Source organism: Physcomitrium patens, chromosome 2 (assembly GCF_059467195.1).
Source record: "Physcomitrium patens ecotype Gransden chromosome 2, ASM5946719v1, whole genome shotgun sequence".
In the NCBI taxonomy this organism is placed as follows: domain Eukaryota; kingdom Viridiplantae; phylum Streptophyta; class Bryopsida; order Funariales; family Funariaceae; genus Physcomitrium; species Physcomitrium patens.
The window spans coordinates 3,557,523-3,576,695 of NC_143411.1; the positions used below are offsets into that span (position 1 = coordinate 3,557,523).

The window sequence follows — 19,173 nt, forward strand, 5'->3', positions numbered from 1 at the left end:
TTCCTCCAGGTTTCGGGAAATGCGACAAGGTAGTGGCATACGTACAGGTTAGCCAACTGCACAGATCGGCAGCGAACGTAGATTCCACCAAGCCATAAATCTTCACTGCCCGGGATGAACCAGTAGTCTGTTGTCTCCGCCCTTGACTTGCCCAACCCCCCCCCCCTCCACGTACAACAAAAACTCGCCAAATCCATTACCCCTCCACTTTAACCATATATTGCAGTACGAATCGACGTTTTGGGCGTATTACTCAAGGTGAGCAAACATCGACTGCGAGCACTCCCCGTCCAGTGGTTGACTTGAGGAGAAGAAAGCAGCGGCGGTAGCGACAATCAATCCAAAAGGCAATCAATCATGGCCACGAGGTAGTAAAAAAGGAAGGGGGATCCGCAAGAGGTCATTCAGTCAGTCAGTCCCCACCCCCCACCTGCCAATGTTTGCATCAAATATAGGCCACTTGGGGAGAATGAGCGGCGCTGATTTTGGAGGGGGTAGTGGGTAGGGGGCGGGAATGAGGGAGCGACGCGATTAGTTGTTGTGAGGCACGTCCTTTCGGCGTCATCTCGCGACCTCGCGACGGGGCTGGGGATCCACGCCGGGGCGACTCACTCGCGAGCTCGCGAACTCTCGCTGCCTGGGAAAACACGCGCTGCGACTCGAAGGGATCGACACACTTGGCCCAGTCGGAAGCGCCGCTGACCTAAAATTGTCTGGGCAGGCTTAAGTGTGAGAGTGAATGTGAGTGTGTGAGTGTGAGTGTGTGTTTGTGGGGGCCATGCCGTGCGTCCCTTGTTTTGTTTTGTGTGTATATAATAAGGTATTCTATCATGGACTGTGGCTTAAATTCCACACACGTTTCTATAACATTTAGCGGGGAAAGGCCAAATTTTGTGTTTCAAAGGATGGGTCTACTTGCCATGCGCTCCAATATTCCTCTAGTCAACCCAACAATGAATATAATAACATTTTGTGGGTGGGTGGAATGGTTTGGTCACCTTTATCAAGTGACTGTGATTCTTTCAAAATATACTACTTTTAATATCTTTTGATTGACTGAAATTAAGATACCTCACTTAGTCGACTTTTGTACATGAGAAATTATCGCAAAAGTTGTGAGCAGAAAAGATGAGGTGGAATGCATTCTTTTTCTTTTTCCTACATGGCATGAATAATATTGTTCTCTAAAATTTGTTGTACATCCATCTAAAGAGGCAGTTTTACAAAAAAAATAAATTATATTATGTAAAAAATATATCAAATTTAATTAAATAATTGTCTTAATTTTTCGTTTTCTATTTTTTCTAATGGTCCTACAAATATGATTACATAGTTTATAATTTTTTCCTAAATAAAAATTTCATAACATATGATTTAAAATAAAAAAATAAAAAAAAAAAAAAAAACACACACACACACACACACACAATTTTCTAGTATTCCCTTAAAACACCCTTGTAAAATATGTTGACAATTATTCATTCGTAATGAACTAATTACATAAATAAAGACTCTCTTTTTAGGTCTTAAATTCTTTTTTATTAAAATCTAAATAAACAAGAAAGATACTAACAAGATTTGAACCATATATACTTGGCTTAATTTAATCTATTTATACATAATTCTAATAGTAACAAAAAATATAATATGATTAAACTAGATATTTATTAACAACTGTAGTTATTTTATGCATAAAGTTTTTGAATAATCACATTAGATTTGGCATCTTCCTCAAATTACTAAATTAACAATATTCAATACTCAAAATAAAAATATGACAATTTAAATTTATTTAATTATAGCTAAAATAAATTAATTAAAATTTAACCTAAATTTTGGTGTATTCTTTTTTATTTTTTATGGTCAAATTTTTCTTAGTAAATGTATAGAAAACTTGTCATAAAGACAAACACTTTAGAAGGAAAATGGAATAGGGAGCAAGAAGTAGAGTAGCCACATCCTTTCTTTGAGGAGAATCCATGAAGAAGAAGAAGAAGAAGAAGAAATAGCATCACAAAGATGCACAAGATGAACCCTAACCCTAAAGTTAGAATTTGTAGACCACCTTCGCTTCGAGGGCAACATCACATCATTCCTCATGGGATCTCACCCTTACCAAATATTGCCTACATTGCACATATCTCTTCTTCTTTTTATTATTTTACTGTTATTGCTATTTATTTTTATTTATTTTTATTATAATTTATTTTTATTTTTTGTTATTTTATTTATTGTTATTATCATTTGATTTGTTTTTATTCTTTTTGGAATGATGGGTTGAGGTTCAATTGAATCTTGGGAATGCTGCCCGCTGCCCGAGGTAACAACTGGCAAGAGGAAAGTGGATGAAAGGGAGTGGGGGTGAGCAGAAGTGGATGGATGAAATGAGGGAGGTAGTAAGGCATTGGGGGCTTGTGTTGGTAGTCAAGACGGAGTCCAATGGATCATGTGCTACTGATCAATATGTGCCAATCAACCCATGTGGGTTGGGAGTAGGAGGATCTATAATAAATAAATAAATAAATAAATAAACATACATATTGTAATCATTTCTTTAATACTTAATTTTATGAAAAATAATTAAATTCTTCTAAGGGTCTTTTTTTGAAGTACATATCAATACAATGATGTTCATAATTAAGTTTGTTAGATTACATAAAATCTACATTTTTTTATTATAAAGTAATATAAAGGCCATTCATTAGCGCAAAAAGTTCAACTATATTATAGGCAATCACATCAATAACAAAATACATGCAACCTTAGAATGAAATATGTAATCACATGTCCTTTCTTCCTCCACACCCACCGCAAGATTGTCCCTTATGCACTTTCTTTGTTCTTCCTCATCAATTGTACCACTCATGATTTGTTCACTCTCTAATCAAACTATTGCTATTATGAAACAACTAATCATTTGAGGCATTTTTCTGGGTATCTTTTTGTAAAGTAAAAAAATGAATCAACCAACATATGTACAAGAGAATGATTTTAGAATAATACCATGATTTGTGGCAAGAATTATCATAAGAATCCATACGAATTTTGTTTTTTAAAAGTATTAAATCATGATTAATCACATTGTACAAAATCATTACACAGTTCAAATGATTGTAAGATAGATACTTTAATTATGGGTGTATAATAATAGACATGTGTAATAAAAATTAGTAAGAGATTAACAAGTAAAAAGTTGATTGGTAGTAAAAAGACAATAGTTGTATAGAATGTCACCAATGACATGGCAATACAAGATAAATAGTATTAGTATTAAATTTGCAAGACAAGAGAAACATGTTTAGATTTATTTTTAAATATTAAAGTTAAAAGGTTTGTGTAAAGGATAATTTAAACTTAATTGAAATAGGAATTGTTTAGCAATTTTGAATGAACTCATACATGGATGCACACATAAATGCTGTTATCTTAATACATAAGACATTTAATTGTTCTCTTGATGATATTGTGACTGTATAAAAAAAGGAACAAATCAGAAAAAGAAAAAGAAAAACGTGTTCTTCAACATTTTTTCTATTAATACTAGTACACTAAGCTTGATTTAAAGTGATTCTTTAGATCCCAATAACACGATTATTTTAGTACTTTTATATTTACATTATTTACTAAAAATTCGAAATTATCATATATATAAATATAAACTTATTTTTTAATTGGACATTTTTGTTTGAAAATTGCAAAAATAAAACAATTAGACATCTTTTTTTTAAAATTGTTTAAAATAAATTTCATAGCCGTTCATTGCATGCCTAATTTTATGATTCATGAGAATATTCAATCAATGAATTCTGCGTTTTTCTTTCAATTTAAAAATAAGTAGTATATATATATATATATAAAGCTTTTGTCTTATTATTTTTTAGTTACAATTATTTTTTAAAGAATTTATGAATATGTATGTAGCACATTGGTTTCACCTAAACAGAAAAATTTGCCTTGAAAATTGTGGTGGTTATTTAAAAAAAAATTATATATTTTTGGATTTAAAATAGAAAAAACATTTTTAATTTTTAAATCAATTAAAAATCAGGTTTTTACTTAATTGCAGCTACTGAGCATAGAAGACTTTTAATAAAGTTGTAAAGACTCAAATAGTTAAAAGAACTTAAAGAAGGTGATTCATTCAACAGCTATACTACTCACCACTCACTCAATTCCCATTTGCTCATTCACCCACTTCACTTCCCTAAACAAAGTTACCAAAATCACATCTTCCTTGTTTCACATCCACAATTCCTTGACCTAGTTTGCCACTCCCCAAACCAACACAACAAAAATAAAAACGAAGAGAATGCCATGTCCCCATGGGGAGGACGAGGTGTGAGCTGGGCCTACGCCGAGGTAGACACACACACATACACACACGCTCACTCACACTCACACCGTGTGTACCGCAGCAACAACAACAACAACAGCAGCAGGTGCCAGTCTCCATCCGCATCCTGCTGTTGCTTGCTTGCTTGCTTGTTGTTGTTGCTGCTAGATCCTATTGCAGCTCAACCTACTCCAGCTTCACATGACCAGGCCCACAACTCCAAAGCTACGAAAACGAGCATCTCCGAGCATCCAACAAGTAGCAGCTCCATGCCAGAGTCTGATCCAGCTCTTGAGTGGAGACATTAGTGTTGTGGATCCTTCGATCGTCGGGTCAGTTCATTGGTGATGGTTGCTAGACAGCATCGACCACGCACCAACCCTTCTGATCGCCGAAGTTCCAGTCCTTCTTGTGGGGCAGAGTTTTTGAGTTGCGGAGCGCCAGTTTATTTCTCGTGGTTTGGCAGTAGCTTGTCTTATGGGGTTGAGTTGACATCGAGCGTCGACGCGCTGCCTCTCAAACTCGATGTTATCGACGTTTGACTGTCGGCGTCTTTAATGCTTTGTTTTGTTTTGTTTTGTTTTTTTTCTTTTTTTTTTTTTTTTTTTTCGTTTTTCTGTTTCCATACAGGAGCCACTGGTTTAAGAATATTATTAAGCACAGAATTCAGTGAGTGGGGCCAGAGGTTGCTATGGGTTGGTTTCTTTTTTGCATCTTTTCCGTGTAAGTGCAGAATGGAATGTGAGTGGTGGTTCATTGCAGGCTTCGGATCCTTTTCTGCGCGATTCGATTCGTGTGGATACGCAAAACAATGCTTTCGGTGTCCACTCACCGCACAAAGCACCACCGATTTCCACAGCCTTGTTCTATTTCTGTCGGCCGCATGAACTCAAGGAATTGGGATGGTGAAATTTCCTTGGAATTCCCGCTCTCAACAGAATTTTTTTCCAGTGAGCATAACTCTTTTTGTGCCTAAGATGAATCTTTCCGAGCGAGCTAAAGTTCCATTAAATAAAGATACACTCGAAAATTAATTAGCTCTCAGAATTTAGATTTGGGTAAAGATTCATCTTTAGCTGGACTAATCACTTGAGAAGTGTTCTTTGGTGACTTGCACACACTGTTACTATCATCAATTCAAAAGGTGAACTCACGTTACAGTTGAAGTTGCCAACAATCAGCTCACATGTCATCTGAAGAAAGTCATGCAGATCAGAAGTAGTTCTTCGATTAAAAGCAAAAATACGCCTCAAAACATGCCACCACCTTTGAACCAAGTTAACAAGTCTTGGAAAAAAAAAAAAAAAAAAAAAAAAAAAAAACTCCTAATCATTAATAAATCCTATATTGAAAGTGATTGAGGCTAATACAAAAAAAATTAATATGATCAGCAATATTTGTAGATACAAGAGATGAAAACACGCATGAATAAATTTGGCTACATTAGTTGGCCATAACTTTCGAATCTCTTGGAGAAAAAAAAAAAAAAAAAAAAAAAAAAAACTCCCCCAGCGATGAGTTAGTACTTCACCCAGCCCCACTTCAATCCAGTACTTCATCCCACCGAAGTGGGTGATTTTTATACCAGATTTTGGGTGAAGATATGCCTTCCATACCAGATTTTGCACCCACTTCCAAATCATCACAATCTCTTACAGAAAAAGCATCGCAAACAGGAAACTGCACAGGAAAAATCACATCAAAATCAAAAGAAGAAGAAGAAGAAGAGGGGAAAAAAAAACACCAACCCATTCAGTAAAACGGTATATGACCTCTCAATGAAGTACTTGCAGCTCCAACACTGAGATATACACAACACTCCAATTCAGGCTCAAATGCAGGATCAGCTTCTTCTTCTTCTTCATCTTCGCTCATTTTGGTCCACTGTTGCTTCTCAGTACACCCAATCTTCACCCTGCCTGTCTGTTGCACTTTTGCAGTCTCATGTTCCGCCTTATTGGGGTCGCGTTGAACGCGTGGAAAGTAGTACATCATGATGATAATGACTAGTATGGTGTACAAGTGCAACTCTCCCCACTTGTTGTGCAACTGCAAAGCTTCTGCCCCACAATGAGACTTGGCTCATCCACTCCACATGAAGTTCAAGTATTTGCAGACTGTCTGCATAGCCCAGCAAAAGAACAGGAACTGTAGTCGATGCAAAATATATGATGATGATGATGATGATACTGTGAACTTCATGGTTACGACAGTGGTCTCAGCAACAGACTGGGGTTCTGTTGCGACCTTGGTGCCTGATTCTCTCGATTGTCAATCACAAAAACTTTCCCATGGCCCCAACGATCATTTTCCGATGGCTCGCTGGTCTCGCTGGTGCGGTTCTACGTTCCACTCCTTCAACTACCAACTCTCGTATCTGGTCTGGTCTCTTACAGAACAAGAGTGCCTCGTTTTTCTCAGCTAAATGATAACATAGCATGCTTAGGCAGCCGCGAGAGAATAGAGGAAAAGATAAGCACATGGAGCAAGGCAAGGAATGGAGAGAGGAAATAAATAAATGAAATGCAGGGGATTGTTACCAAAAAGTGAACTATGTTGTATGTCTCGCGTGCTAATTCATCTATACTACTACAACACAAAGAAAACCAAAGTATCCACTCAGTCATGTGACGCAGCGCGAGTCAAATAAAGTGCATAATAAATTCTTGAGTCGGCCGATAACTCGCCGACTCAAAGCTGGAGCAGAACCGCATACGAGGCCTACTCGAAGCTCTCTTCTTTAGACACCTCTATGAACAAGCGTTTAAACTTTACAAATGCAATTGGGGTATGATATCGGATACTCTCTACCTCTGCATTCTTTCATAGCTAGGGTCGAAGTCACAAAAATGACTTGACTTGGAGGCTTTCCATGATGTCCTCCCAATAGCAGCCATTCAACACTATTGTGGGTGGTGAAATCAACTTCTTATACACTACACTACCTGCTGAGGACAGCCTCCTCATAAAATGCTAGGCTCTAAACCCTGAAAGCTCTGAAAAAGGATTCCCAAGTTCTAAAATGTCAAGCGTCACGCTGTTGATCGAGTACTGTAACAGCCGCTGACATATCCTACAGACCCAGTCTTAACAAAAACCATATGACCTCCGCTCATACCTTTTCTTCCAACTGGTGCACCCCTTTTGACAGAGCTCGAAATATTTACTGTGGAGCGAGAGATCTCGCTGACATTCACAAGAACTGCTCTCGAACTCGTTACAATTTACTCGCAACAGACTGAGGCAAAGCTTTCGCCATCTCCCGAAGCTTGAATTTTTGCACCTTTCCCGTCGTCGTCTTTGGCAGCTCGCAGAACACAATCGTTTTCGGTACATAGAACTTAGGAAGGTGTTCCCTGCAATACGCAACAATGGTGTCTGCGTTCACCCCCATGGCGCCCTCCCGCAGCGTCACAAACGCGCATGGCGACTCACCCCAGTGCTTGTCAGGCCGCGCCACAACCGCAGCTTCCATGATCTGCGGGTGCTTGAACAACACAGACTCGACTTCGATGGAGCTGATGTTCTCACCACCAGAGATGATGATATCCTTCGACCGATCCTTTACTTCGACATATCCGTCCGGGTGCATCACTCCTAGATCACCCGTGTGGTACCATCCTCCCTCAAACGCCTTCCGGGTGGCGTCCTCGTCTTTGAAGTACCCCTTCATAACGGTGTGACCGCGTATCATAATTTCCCCGATTGTCTTCGCATCACGCGGAACTGCTTTCATTGTGTCGGGATCCAAGACATCCAGGCCTTGAAGTCCCACTGTGGCAACCCCTTGCCGCGCTTTGATGCGAGCTCGCTCTTCAGCAGAGAGGCCATTCCACTCCGGCTTCCACACGCACACTAGAGCAGGGCCGTAAGTTTCCGTAAGGCCGTAAGAATGGAGGACCGTGAACCCCATTGACTCCATGTTGCTGAGCACTGAGGGAGGCGGTGGAGCACCGCCTGTGATAGTGAACACTCGTCCAGGAAGCTTTTTCTTGTCCTGCGGGGGCGCGTTGGCGATAGTGTTGAACACCACCGGGGCACCACAAAGATGCGTCACTTTGTGTTTCACGATGGAGTCGTAAATGGCCTTGGCCTCTACATTGCGGATGATAACATTCGTGCCGGCAATTGCAGCCATTCCCCAGATGAACGTCCAGCCGTTGCAGTGGAACATGGGCAGCGTCCACAAATAGACGGATTCGTCTTGCATGCCCCAGAATTGGACTGTGATCAAGGGCGCCAGGTACGCTCCCCTGCAAATGTTTATAGAATGCAAATATGCATTAAACCTTCTTTGAGGAAACTGAATTGATCGTTAAATTGAAGAGAAGAAAGGAAGCAGCGTTACCTATGGTGGTAGAGGACCCCCTTAGGCCGAGACGTCGTCCCCGAGGTATAATTCAAAACGATCGTCTCCCAATCATCCAGAGGCCACTGAATTGGAAAGGAAGGATCGCCGCTTGCAAGGAACTCCTCATACTCTACAAGCTCTCCCCACCCCGGAAGAAACGTCTGAAAATTGTAGCTTCCTGCGTCTAATCTGTCTTCAATGACTATAATTTGAGGCTTCTCTGCTGGGGCGTCAGAGGATGAGAGCCACATTCTGAGAGCCTCCTGCACGACTTGTAGGTGCTGGGAATCTGCAAACAAGACCTTGGTCTCGCTGTGGCTAAGCAAGACGGAGATCATACGAGCGTCAAGTCGGGAGTTGATCGAGTTGAGTACAGCCCTCGCCATGGGCACACCGAAGTTCAACTCGTACACTGCAGGAGAGTTCGGCGATAACACTGAAACCTGCCATTTAATCAAGGACATGCAATCAGTTGCAAGTTCCTGAATCCAAACGACCGTGGGCCATAATCTGGCTATGACAAATGTTTAAGTTGGCGGCGACGTTAACAACTAAGTTTCCTGCCATTGCAGCAACAAGAAAATTCACGGAATCTCTTGAAAGCAGCATGAGAAGGAAACCAAAACTCTCACGACAACGCCTGAGAAGCAGCAAGTCTAGGAGGCGAATATCTGCACAAAAATCCCCCTGGTGACAATTCAGCCATTGTGGGATACTTCTCACCGGCTACTAAATTGACCACCCAAGTCTCAAATTACTGATAAGACTGCAAATTCAAGGAACTCCATCGAAATTCGCACACAAATCAATCGACAAGGAGACGTCCGCAAGCGGTAATAGAGAAGTGAGGGGATCGGTTACCGTCTGGCCAGCCGAGACGAGCTGCGCGACCTTGGACGCGAGGCACCGGCACCGCTCCATGGTCTGCTTCCAAGTGAAGCGCAGATCGCCGTAAATAATGGATGTGCGCTCGGGGTACACCGACGCCGAGCGCTCGAGAAACAAGATGGGCGTGAGAGGAGCATAATTGGCCGCGCATTTTGGCGTCGCCATGATCGCCGACTCTTGCACAACTCTTGCACAACGCCGTGTAAACACCCGATCCTCCGATGCAGCACACCTTCACGCTGCCATCTCCCACTCCTGCTCACAAACCCATGAACCCAGATTTCCGAGACGCGATCAGCATCCAGCAAACTGAGTCACGGCCGAGCCTCTCGCTGATGTCTTCTTCGATTTGATCCTGCCCTCTACGAGACTGAGCTGGCCACGGATTCCGGTCTCCGCGGACACGGCCCTAGGTTCCTGGTTTTAGGGATTCTCACCTTAAAAGTTGCGGTTTTGGCACACCGCATGGTTGGTAAACATTCTACAATTTGAGAACTGGTTATCTGGACAAAAATGTAGACAATTCGTCCAAGGTGTCGACAGAAACGACAGTCGATCTGAAGTTATGATAATACCTATCCATATTGTTATAGTTTTGTATTAAAAAAAATTAACGTAACAAGTTTTAAAGAAGAATTATTTATACCGTGGAGTAATTGGGTTTCTATTGACAAAGGAAAAAGTGAATTCAGGTTTGGCCGAAGGTCTTTGGCTAACGCACTGGACTGCACCACAGTTCGTGTGACATACCTGACAGTGTTTGCCACCTATTGCTCCAAACTTGTAATTACTTTTCCATTCTAGTTCCGTACTAGCTAGTTAATAGGCTAGATTTTCACCTTGTGCTTCAAAACTTCATGTACTTGACAGCCGCCTTTGTCTTGTGTAATGTCTTTGACTAGTTGAAACCCGTGCAGTGGGCCACGAAAAAGTTGTAAAAGTTCAATAATTTGACTTATAATAAATACTTCAACTATTTAATTGTATTAAATAATTGAATTTGCTGGAATCCTCGTCTTTATGATTTGTACAATCTGCTCCAGCTTGTTCTTTGGCAGCCTCTCCAAATTCATGCTCAGCTTCCTCTTCTCCTCGAAACACCTTATACACTGCTTCTCTTCCACTTCTTCCCTCCACCAACCGACATTTGAATCGAATGGAGAGAAGAGAGGACCAGCGCTTGAACAGTTCTAAAATTACATTCTAGATGTCAATAAAAATTGTAGACAGATTTCCCTATCTTTGAAAGAGTTGTCTGTTGTTCTTGTTGATGCAGGTCACAGTAACGTAAACAATCACCCAGTCCTCCCCCATAATAACAAAACACAATCTCATGTTGTATGGTGCGCCAGATGAATTGCTAAATAATGAAGAGAATTGAGCACAACCCAGATCTTTCACCCTCATGTAGGTTGGGATGGCGTGAACGAATAGGACGCTGCAAGTTCGTCAACTATTCAGTTGGACAAACGATTTGCGCATTCCATACGTTAATTAGCATATACTTGAAGAGGTGGAGCACTCTATTTTGTCCAGTTTCATGTAGCGCACTCTATGGTTTGATGGCGAGATTTGTCTTAACATTTTCACGTCACTGCTGATTTATCAAGGTTAAATATACTCCGGCTCGCTGAAGGTCGTGGTCGGAGACTTGACATTGTCCACTTGTTACGAAGTAATTTGTTCTTTTCATGACGCCCTCAGGCGCGATTCCGTATGTAGATAGACCATGGGGAGGAGAGCTTCAGAGGGCATGGAAGTGATCTTGTTCAAGTACAACTTGCATGTGCATTTTATGGTAGCTTACTGGGCTTTTGTTGTATGAAGGGTCCATTCCAAAGTAGCTCCTTGCTCGCCGCAGCTGCTCCACATGGTCGGCCTTCATCAAGTTGAGCACTAAAGGCGCATCTTCCCCTCTGTATCTATCAAGAAAAAATGTTATAACGATGGTTGGTTAGGACTAAGGTAAATATTTGAACATAAACTTCAAATCATGACATGTCTTTGGCTCTTCTCGGTGGACACTTCTCTTGAAAACAGGGAGCTAACACTGGGCGCTTTACCTACTTGAGATTTAAACAGTTGAGAAATAAGTGACATGTCTAAACCGACTCCTGAAGTAAAATTTATAATATATCAGGTCAGACTTCAAATCTAACTGATCATTATCCCTTCAACATTCATGAAGGCTACAACATGGAGTATCCTTCGCAAATAATCCTTGTGACTCAATCCACACTTCATTAATCTCTTGCAGCATCTTTTCTTTCTTGTGTCATTTCAGTTTATAACATACCTGGACCACGATTCTAAACAAATATTCGCGTGGGAATGATGTGCATTCAACGAAGACTTCTCACGATGTTGCTCTCCACCTCGTTTTTGCTTCACCATAGACAACGACGCTAGAGATCGCGTCAGGTCAGTTGAAGCCAAATTCGTTTCAGAGACAGAATCCGTTTCTATGCAATCATCACCAAAATTCATTTTGCCTTCCCCGCCCACCAGTCCTTATACAAACCTTGGCCTCTCTCCAATTCCCAAATCGCCTTTAAATTCCAACACCCCACCACTACTTCAGCCACCGCGTGACACAATGTCCTCCAGGGAAAACAACCATCGTCCAAAACCATCTCAACATCATCGCACCCACTTACTCTTTACACAACTCTCCCAACTGTTGGAGTTGGAGTTTTATAAATGTCAGCTGCAGTGTTTGCAACGCCATGAGTCCAGTGATGAACTGCACCATCACTAATGAGCGCGACAAAGTCCTCTCCGCAACAGCCGACGTCCACGACCAAAATTGAAAGTCAACAGAATTAAAATTACATAATTAAAAGAATATGGTAGTCAATGTTTATGTCTTACGTGGTATCGACTACGTCAACCTGATCAACACCAAACCACTAATTTTTTAAGTTACGATCGATAATGCATCGATTATGATCGCCACCAACTACACGGACTGGAACAATATATATATCGTTTGACTCCAAAGGGGTCATGGAATCATGCAGCAATCTATGTGAGCACACACACATGAACTATCTTTTTGTTCATGTGAACACAAATGTGAACACTGTTGCAATAAGTAAATGAGAGACAGACCTCAAGACCACGAATCGCTCTATAAACAGTTCGCGCCTACCATGATGTATCATTTTATCATCAGATCAAGCTCTCTGAATGGTTAACTACAACCTTGAGAAACAAAACAGATTGTTTGGCAAACTTGAGAAACATATCTTTGCAACATCTTTCCACCATGCAACAATTTGAAAAAGCCTAGTAAACGCCTAAAGATCTTTGCTTGATTTCCATTAAGTTGAGTTAACTCTGCAAAAAACATCACTTTTGACAAAAACAATGATGCATGCAATCAATCAAAGAGGGTTTTTGTCTCCTCTTGTTTGTCTCTTAAATTGTTTCATATAATAGAAGTGGCCTAAAAATACAGCATCAAGATTCAACAATCTATTTGGAGTATTTGAATATTTCAAACGAAGTCCAAGTTTTAGATGTTTTGTGAAAGATGATATTAAAGATACAATTGGTATTGATTTCTAAGGTAGGTTGATTCTAATTTGGCAAGGTCATATTTGTTTATAATTAATTCTAATTTGATTTTCATTAATTTAATTAATCATTATAGAATGCCAATATTTCTAAATGAGTTGAAAATTCTTACATTATTAATTGAATTTAAAATAAGTAGTTCTTTAAGCTTAATATTATTGCTAATATTATACTTTTAATCCTTGACATTTAGTGATACTATTGAAAGTAGATATTAAACTTGATAGCTAGCAAAATGTGTTGTCTGAAAGTAGTAATAAAGATCTTAACAATGATCAAATAATTAAATAGTCTTCTTGCATTGGTAAAAAATATTATTTATAGTTAAAAAGGACCTATTAACCATATTTGTACAAAAACATATAACAAAATTTGTGACTAACATTGTTTGACAAATCTTAGACTTAATGAACTTATGAAATAATTTGGCCACTTTTTGTGCAAATCAATGTAACATTATATTTGAAATATTGGCATTCTATAATGAAAATTTCATGCAAGAAGACATAATGTAACATTTTTTTAAATTATTCATATAATTAGAAGTAAATAGAAAGAAGGAAAAGAAATCAAATATATATGTTACATAATGATTTTCTTAAGACACTATAGAGAAGATTTTTAGACAAAGATTAGTTATTTAAACTTTTTTAAGTATGTCACTTGACTATTTAAACTTGTTATACAAGTTTTTTACTTTTAAATAGTTGTATTAGAAGCAACCTACAACTTGATACTTTGGCCACAAGTGTCCAATTTCTAAGAAGCTTCTATAAGACATTCTTAAAAGCTAATATATATGGAGGCAAAATTAAGACCATCTCCAATTTGGTTAATTTTTATCTTAATTCTAATCTTGATTCAAAAATCCATAGATTATTAATAATTTATGATAACCATTCTAGTTTCTTTTTATCTTATATCTATTTTTTATTTACCTACATTTTCTATCTTTTGTAACATAAGAATATATTGTCTTTTCAAAAATACATCCTAAATCATATTATTGATATCACTTATTTTTCTACTCAAAATACAAAAAATAAAAATCTGAAGTTTAGTAAAAATATAGTATGTGTTTGCTACTACTCACTATTGTTTTATATTTTAATAAAATGATCAAATCATAATCAAATTTAAGTCAAATATAAAATATAATTTATTATTTAAAAAAAAACAAAAATAAAACAAAAAAACAACAACAACAACAACAACAACAACAATTTAGAAGGTGGTTAAAATTGGAGCAACTATATTTATTTCTAAGAACAAAATTGAAGCAATTATGTTTGTAACCATCATAGGTTAAAAAAAATCCTTCTGACAAGCTTAAAATAGAGAAATCTAAAATTAAATTTTAAAGCGAGAAAGCTTATAAATAAAAAAAAAATTAAATAATTTACAAGATTTGTTTTTAGTTTTAACAAGTTTGGATTTTTAATTTAAATAAGGTTTACTAAATAATCGATTGCAAAGGATTAAGTTGAAATGTTCAATATTTAATTACATCATTTTCTCAAGTAGATAGAATAATTTTTTATATGAATATGTACTAATAAGATACATATATATATATATATATATATATATATATATGTGCAATATTATTAAATTATTGGTATATACAACATTAAATTCAATTCAAATCTTGCCAAAGTAAATTGATTATTAATTATACATATACAAACTTAGATCAAATTTTATTATATATGAAAGAAAAATTTCAAAATATTAAATAGTAAAATAAATAAGAATTCAAATATAAATAAATAAATAAATAAATAAGAACGAATTTACCAAGTTCTATAACCATCAAATTATAATAATTTTATAAAAGTATAATAATTATAAAAAATTTATAATTTAAAAAGAAAGGAAAAATGTTTGAAACTTAAATAAACATTGTACTTCAATTCAAATACTTTGCATTAATTTTAAGGCTCATACCATGGACACATTCAACGTTTTGAGTGTTAAAATGCCCTTTCACAATCTCTCCATTATTTCTACTAGCATTGTGCACAATCTCCATACAACCTTGTGTTAATAAATTTAAAGTGATAAAATATATTTTAACTGTGTTACAAAAAGTTGACTTTGAAGGCAACTCAAAAAGTTAAAGCTATGAATTATTGTTGCTACTGTAAAAGGGTTTGCTACATAATGATCCATGGATAGGAATTGTTAGTCCACTTATTATTGTGCATAATAAACCACAACAAATTATGGTTTGTTGGAAGAAAAAGAAGGATGAATAAGTAAACAAATAAAAACTCCAACATCTAGGAAACATGAAATCAGTGATAAATGTTCTTGAAGAAAGAAAGAATGAGGAAAGGTCACTAGAAGAACTTCAATACTTCACAAGCATGTCAGATTCTCACAGCTTCTATACTTTCAAATGAAGTTGGTAACATGACAAAAGTTGCTTTTGTAAATATTTTGCGCTAGTTAGTATTTCATTCAGTGAGAAAAAATCTTTTAGAAGTGAAGATTGCACAAGAGCTGATCTCAAATACCAGAAGAGTGACACATCTTTGTGTACTTCAGTTTGGGATTTACTATATAAGATTTATATAGATAACTTCAAGTTATCCAAATAAGCATACTACCCACGACCAGCAAGAAATCAAAATATACTGTTTTGCACTGAAGGAGTACGTGGCCGAGAGACTTGGTTTTGAAAACTCTATTTACAAATAAATTTTCGTCTCTTTGAATATGCAATAGAGAAGCCTCAAGTGGACCAAGACTTGCATAATTTTCATATAATTCGAAGTAATTAAAATTTTATATAAAAAAATACTTAGTAATTGCTTGGAGTTGAAAGTTTTTTTCTCAATTTACAAAGCTATTGGGTTTTACAACCTAAGTTCAAAACTGTTCTGGAAGTTGTATCCAAGACTTGGTTACCCTCGCCCATGCAGCACATCAGGAGACTCAACTTCCCTGGGGAATGGTAGCTCAAACCGCTCCTTCACCACGCATTTTTCGCTCCCATCCTCCAAAACGATGCGCTTCTTGCCAGGAGAACATTTCAGAGGCGAAGGAGCTCGAACGCGACTTTCAAGTTCGAAGATAGGTTTCGTTGCTGAAGGTGCTGGGCGTGGCATCTGCTCAACTTGTCTGTGGTTGTGTTCAGTGAATGCTAGGAAAGCAACAACACTCGCCACCACGAAGACAGCCTTGGCAACATGAACAAGTGCATGCCCAACCCTCCCACCCAAACCTCTCATAAACCCCCCAGCAGAGGTTACGACCCCTTCACCATGCACTTGATGCTCCGGAATAACTTGTTCTTGACTGTCCTGTTTACCCTTCACTGCTTCGGAGATATCCTTATTTCTATGCACGTCTTTGTCTACTTCTTGATCTCTCTCTGAGAGAATAAGCTTTTTAACGGCTCGACCTTTAGGCAGTGAGATTGTTCGAGAGAGTTGTTTAGATGGTTGTGTGTTCACTGCGAGAGAGTCATCCACAACTGGCCTTGGGTACGGAGGAAGAAGCAGATCGTCTCTTTCTTCCACTGGTTCTCCTGCAAATGCTAAGGCTTCTCGGACAACTTCCCATTCACGTCCACGATGGTTCTTCAACTTAATTAGGAGCAAGTGTCGACTCTCTTCAAGTTCTGCGAGCACTGCATCCTTTTCGGCTCGCTGGTGATTTTGCATTGACTGGAAACAACAAACGGTTTAGTCAAAAAGACGGTTTATGAGTGCAAGGCCGCAGTCAAAGACGTTTCTTTCTTGAATGACTTTAAGAGCACCGGATAACATACATTTCAAACGCACCAAGTAACGATTCCAATGGTGAATTTTTACTCTTAGCAATGATCCAGATCAGTAATCCTGGAACCTCTACACGACTTTCTATTGCGCAAGCTACAGAGAGAACATTTTTCAGTGCTCCCAAAAGAAGACCTGGGTAGTCATAATTGCATGTTTCAATCCGAACATACATCACTTCAATTCGCAAGTTTGAAAGACGATTCGCAGAGGCAGCACATACCCTTATCAAACCATCAAGCTCCTTGTAATACAGGATATAATCCGATTGCTAATCCAGATACCTTCAAAATCAAACGTACAATGTTGTAGGGTCTACTTTTTACGGCTCATTCGCTGTCTATCCAATCAACACCGTGAAACAAACACATGACGCCTGACTATCAACAAATAATGATAAGCACAAGGCACAGTTAGTGAGTTAGCGACTAAAGTTTGGATTCTAGCGAGCATTGCCCTCATCAACCAAGTCTCAAAGTACAATGCTAACACTAAGGAGAGTGAAGATACGGGAATAAATGGTCACATATCTTCAAACATACTTCCAATCCTACTACGGAATTAAAAAGCCCCGATATATCAGAAAGTTGAATATCGAGGAAAACTTCGTACTCCAATTAATCGCTCATTTTGACAGTTGGTACATAGCGATATGAAAGAGAGTTGCAGGCTGCGGATTTCAGCGACCATTGCTGTACATGAGCATTTCAGAGTGCTGACCGCGTCCCTGTGCAAGCTCTCACGTGACATCTTTGATCATAATATCTTCTAGACACCTTATAAGCGAGGGCAACTCAATCTTAACTCCAGAGAAATAGATGCAAAATAATTCACTTCAAAAGACTCTCTTGAACGATTTATTGAATTCAAACTACCGAAACTAGTAAATCGACGGGAGACGTAACCTTGCAGGCTCTGGCAACAATTCATGCGTTTCCGGTGAATAAAAAATTCAAAACATAAAAAACTAATTCGTGAAAAATCGCTCAGGTCAATCGAATAAAATAATAAAATAATAAAATAATAACTAACTAACTAACAAAAACTGCACGTAAATTAATCGATAAAAATCGCTGTAAAATACCCAGGTGACAAATTCCGCAAGAAAGACATGGAACTCCAACGTACAAAAGCAGGAAGTGGAAATTGAGCAGCCAACCTGCAAAGCTTGGAGCTGCTCTTCGAGTGCTTCCAATGCATCGCGAATCAATCCTAAGGTCCTTGCCTCCGCATTGCTGATTCCATCTTTACCGGCAGCCTTAATGAACTCTCTGTTGAAGCTCTCCATGCCATTGATTTCATCCCCGTCAAGCGCGGAGGCAAAATCAGAATCGAGGATTCCTCCACTACTACTTTGTAAAAAATCTGACTTCAAAGCCCTTTCAATGGCTTCATTGAACTTGCCATGAAGCTCCGACGCCCTTTCAAGCACCACGCGTATCTCATCCGCCTCCATTCCCCTTCCCTACCTTCCCCGCCGCCCTCCACAAATCGACTCACCGATAGCACACACTGACTCTGCACAAGCAACACCGCCGCACTACCTCTAAACCTCCTCAATCACACAATCAATGACAAATAGAGCCACGATGCAACGCAAACCATATCAAACACAAGGCTCTCTCTCTCTCTCTCTCTCTCTCTCTCTCTCCGATTTCACACTTCATCATCCCGCTCGCTTAACCATGACCGCTGTAACTTCTCTCCTCAGCTTCTCCCGCTCTAACCCTCGGCACACACACCAAGAAATGGTCACACGAACCCAAAGTCCGCCGTGACACTCTCCCCACTCCCCCTTCGCTGCGCACAATTGGATGCGGCGTGAGAAGCGAACAAACATGCAAACTATGCAACAGCAAATAAAAAGAGATTCAGCAGCGCACCCTTGGCTCCCAGTCCGGAACAGCCCCCGGAAATGGTGGCACTCGATCGATCGATCGATCGACGGCAAACGACGGCAGAAGTTCAATTTCTCTCTCCCCGTCGTGGAGTTGAAATTCACTCACTCACTCATTCCTTCATTCATTCATTCATTCATTCATTCATGCACTGCGGTGACTATGGATCGATCGAGGGAGGGATCGTGTAAGCGTGCGTGCGCGCATGGGGGGGGTTGTTGCAGGGCGAGCAGCGAGAGATCCCTCCCTCGGCTTTGTTCGGCTTCTTCCATGGCTTTCCGACTCGGCCTTCTCCTCCTCCTCCTCCTCCTCTCTTCGCTTTGGCGCCATTGCTCCATC

General features: G+C 39.0%; 2 protein-coding genes across 3 annotated transcripts; both read right to left on the bottom strand.

Annotated features, from left to right (window-relative positions):
• Positions 1 to 6,975: 6,975 nt before the first annotated feature.
• On the bottom strand, positions 6,976 to 9,871 carry LOC112278987 (butanoate--CoA ligase AAE1). The gene is made up of 3 exons (XM_024512978.3): positions 9,546 to 9,871; positions 8,682 to 9,127; positions 6,976 to 8,586 (listed from the first exon to the last, which is right to left on the bottom strand). The coding sequence occupies exons 1-3, from the start codon at positions 9,735 to 9,737 to the stop codon at positions 7,551 to 7,553; spliced, it is 1,674 nt and encodes a 557-aa protein (XP_024368746.1). The 5' UTR covers positions 9,738 to 9,871; the 3' UTR covers positions 6,976 to 7,550.
• Positions 9,872 to 15,912: 6,041 nt separating this feature from the next.
• On the bottom strand, positions 15,913 to 19,173 carry LOC112295461 (plastid division protein PDV2). Of its 2 annotated transcripts, none has more exons than XM_024547121.3 (3): positions 18,820 to 19,173; positions 18,096 to 18,454; positions 15,913 to 16,825 (listed from the first exon to the last, which is right to left on the bottom strand). In XM_024547121.3, the coding sequence occupies exons 2-3, from the start codon at positions 18,390 to 18,392 to the stop codon at positions 16,061 to 16,063; spliced, it is 1,062 nt and encodes a 353-aa protein (XP_024402889.1). In that variant the 5' UTR covers positions 18,393 to 18,454; positions 18,820 to 19,173; the 3' UTR covers positions 15,913 to 16,060. The 2 variants fall into 2 exon arrangements, with proteins under 2 accessions (XP_024402889.1, XP_024402881.1); XM_024547113.3 differs by having other exon boundaries at positions 18,096 to 18,736.

Excerpts from the sequence above, each read along its gene's own strand:
- LOC112278987 (XM_024512978.3), bottom strand. The coding sequence starts at position 9,737 with ATGGCGACGCCAAAATGCGCGGCCAATTATGCTCCTCTCACGCCCATC. Across the intron at positions 9,128-9,545 it reads TCGTCTCGGCTGGCCAGACG|GTTTCAGTGTTATCGCCGAA; the intron begins GTAACCGATCCC and ends ATTAAATGGCAG. Across the intron at positions 8,587-8,681 it reads GGGGTCCTCTACCACCATAG|GGGAGCGTACCTGGCGCCCT; the intron begins GTAACGCTGCTT and ends AAACATTTGCAG.
- LOC112295461 (XM_024547121.3), bottom strand. The coding sequence starts at position 18,392 with ATGGAGGCGGATGAGATACGCGTGGTGCTTGAAAGGGCGTCGGAGCTT. Across the intron at positions 16,826-18,095 it reads AGCAGCTCCAAGCTTTGCAG|TCAATGCAAAATCACCAGCG; the intron begins GTTGGCTGCTCA and ends TGTTGTTTCCAG.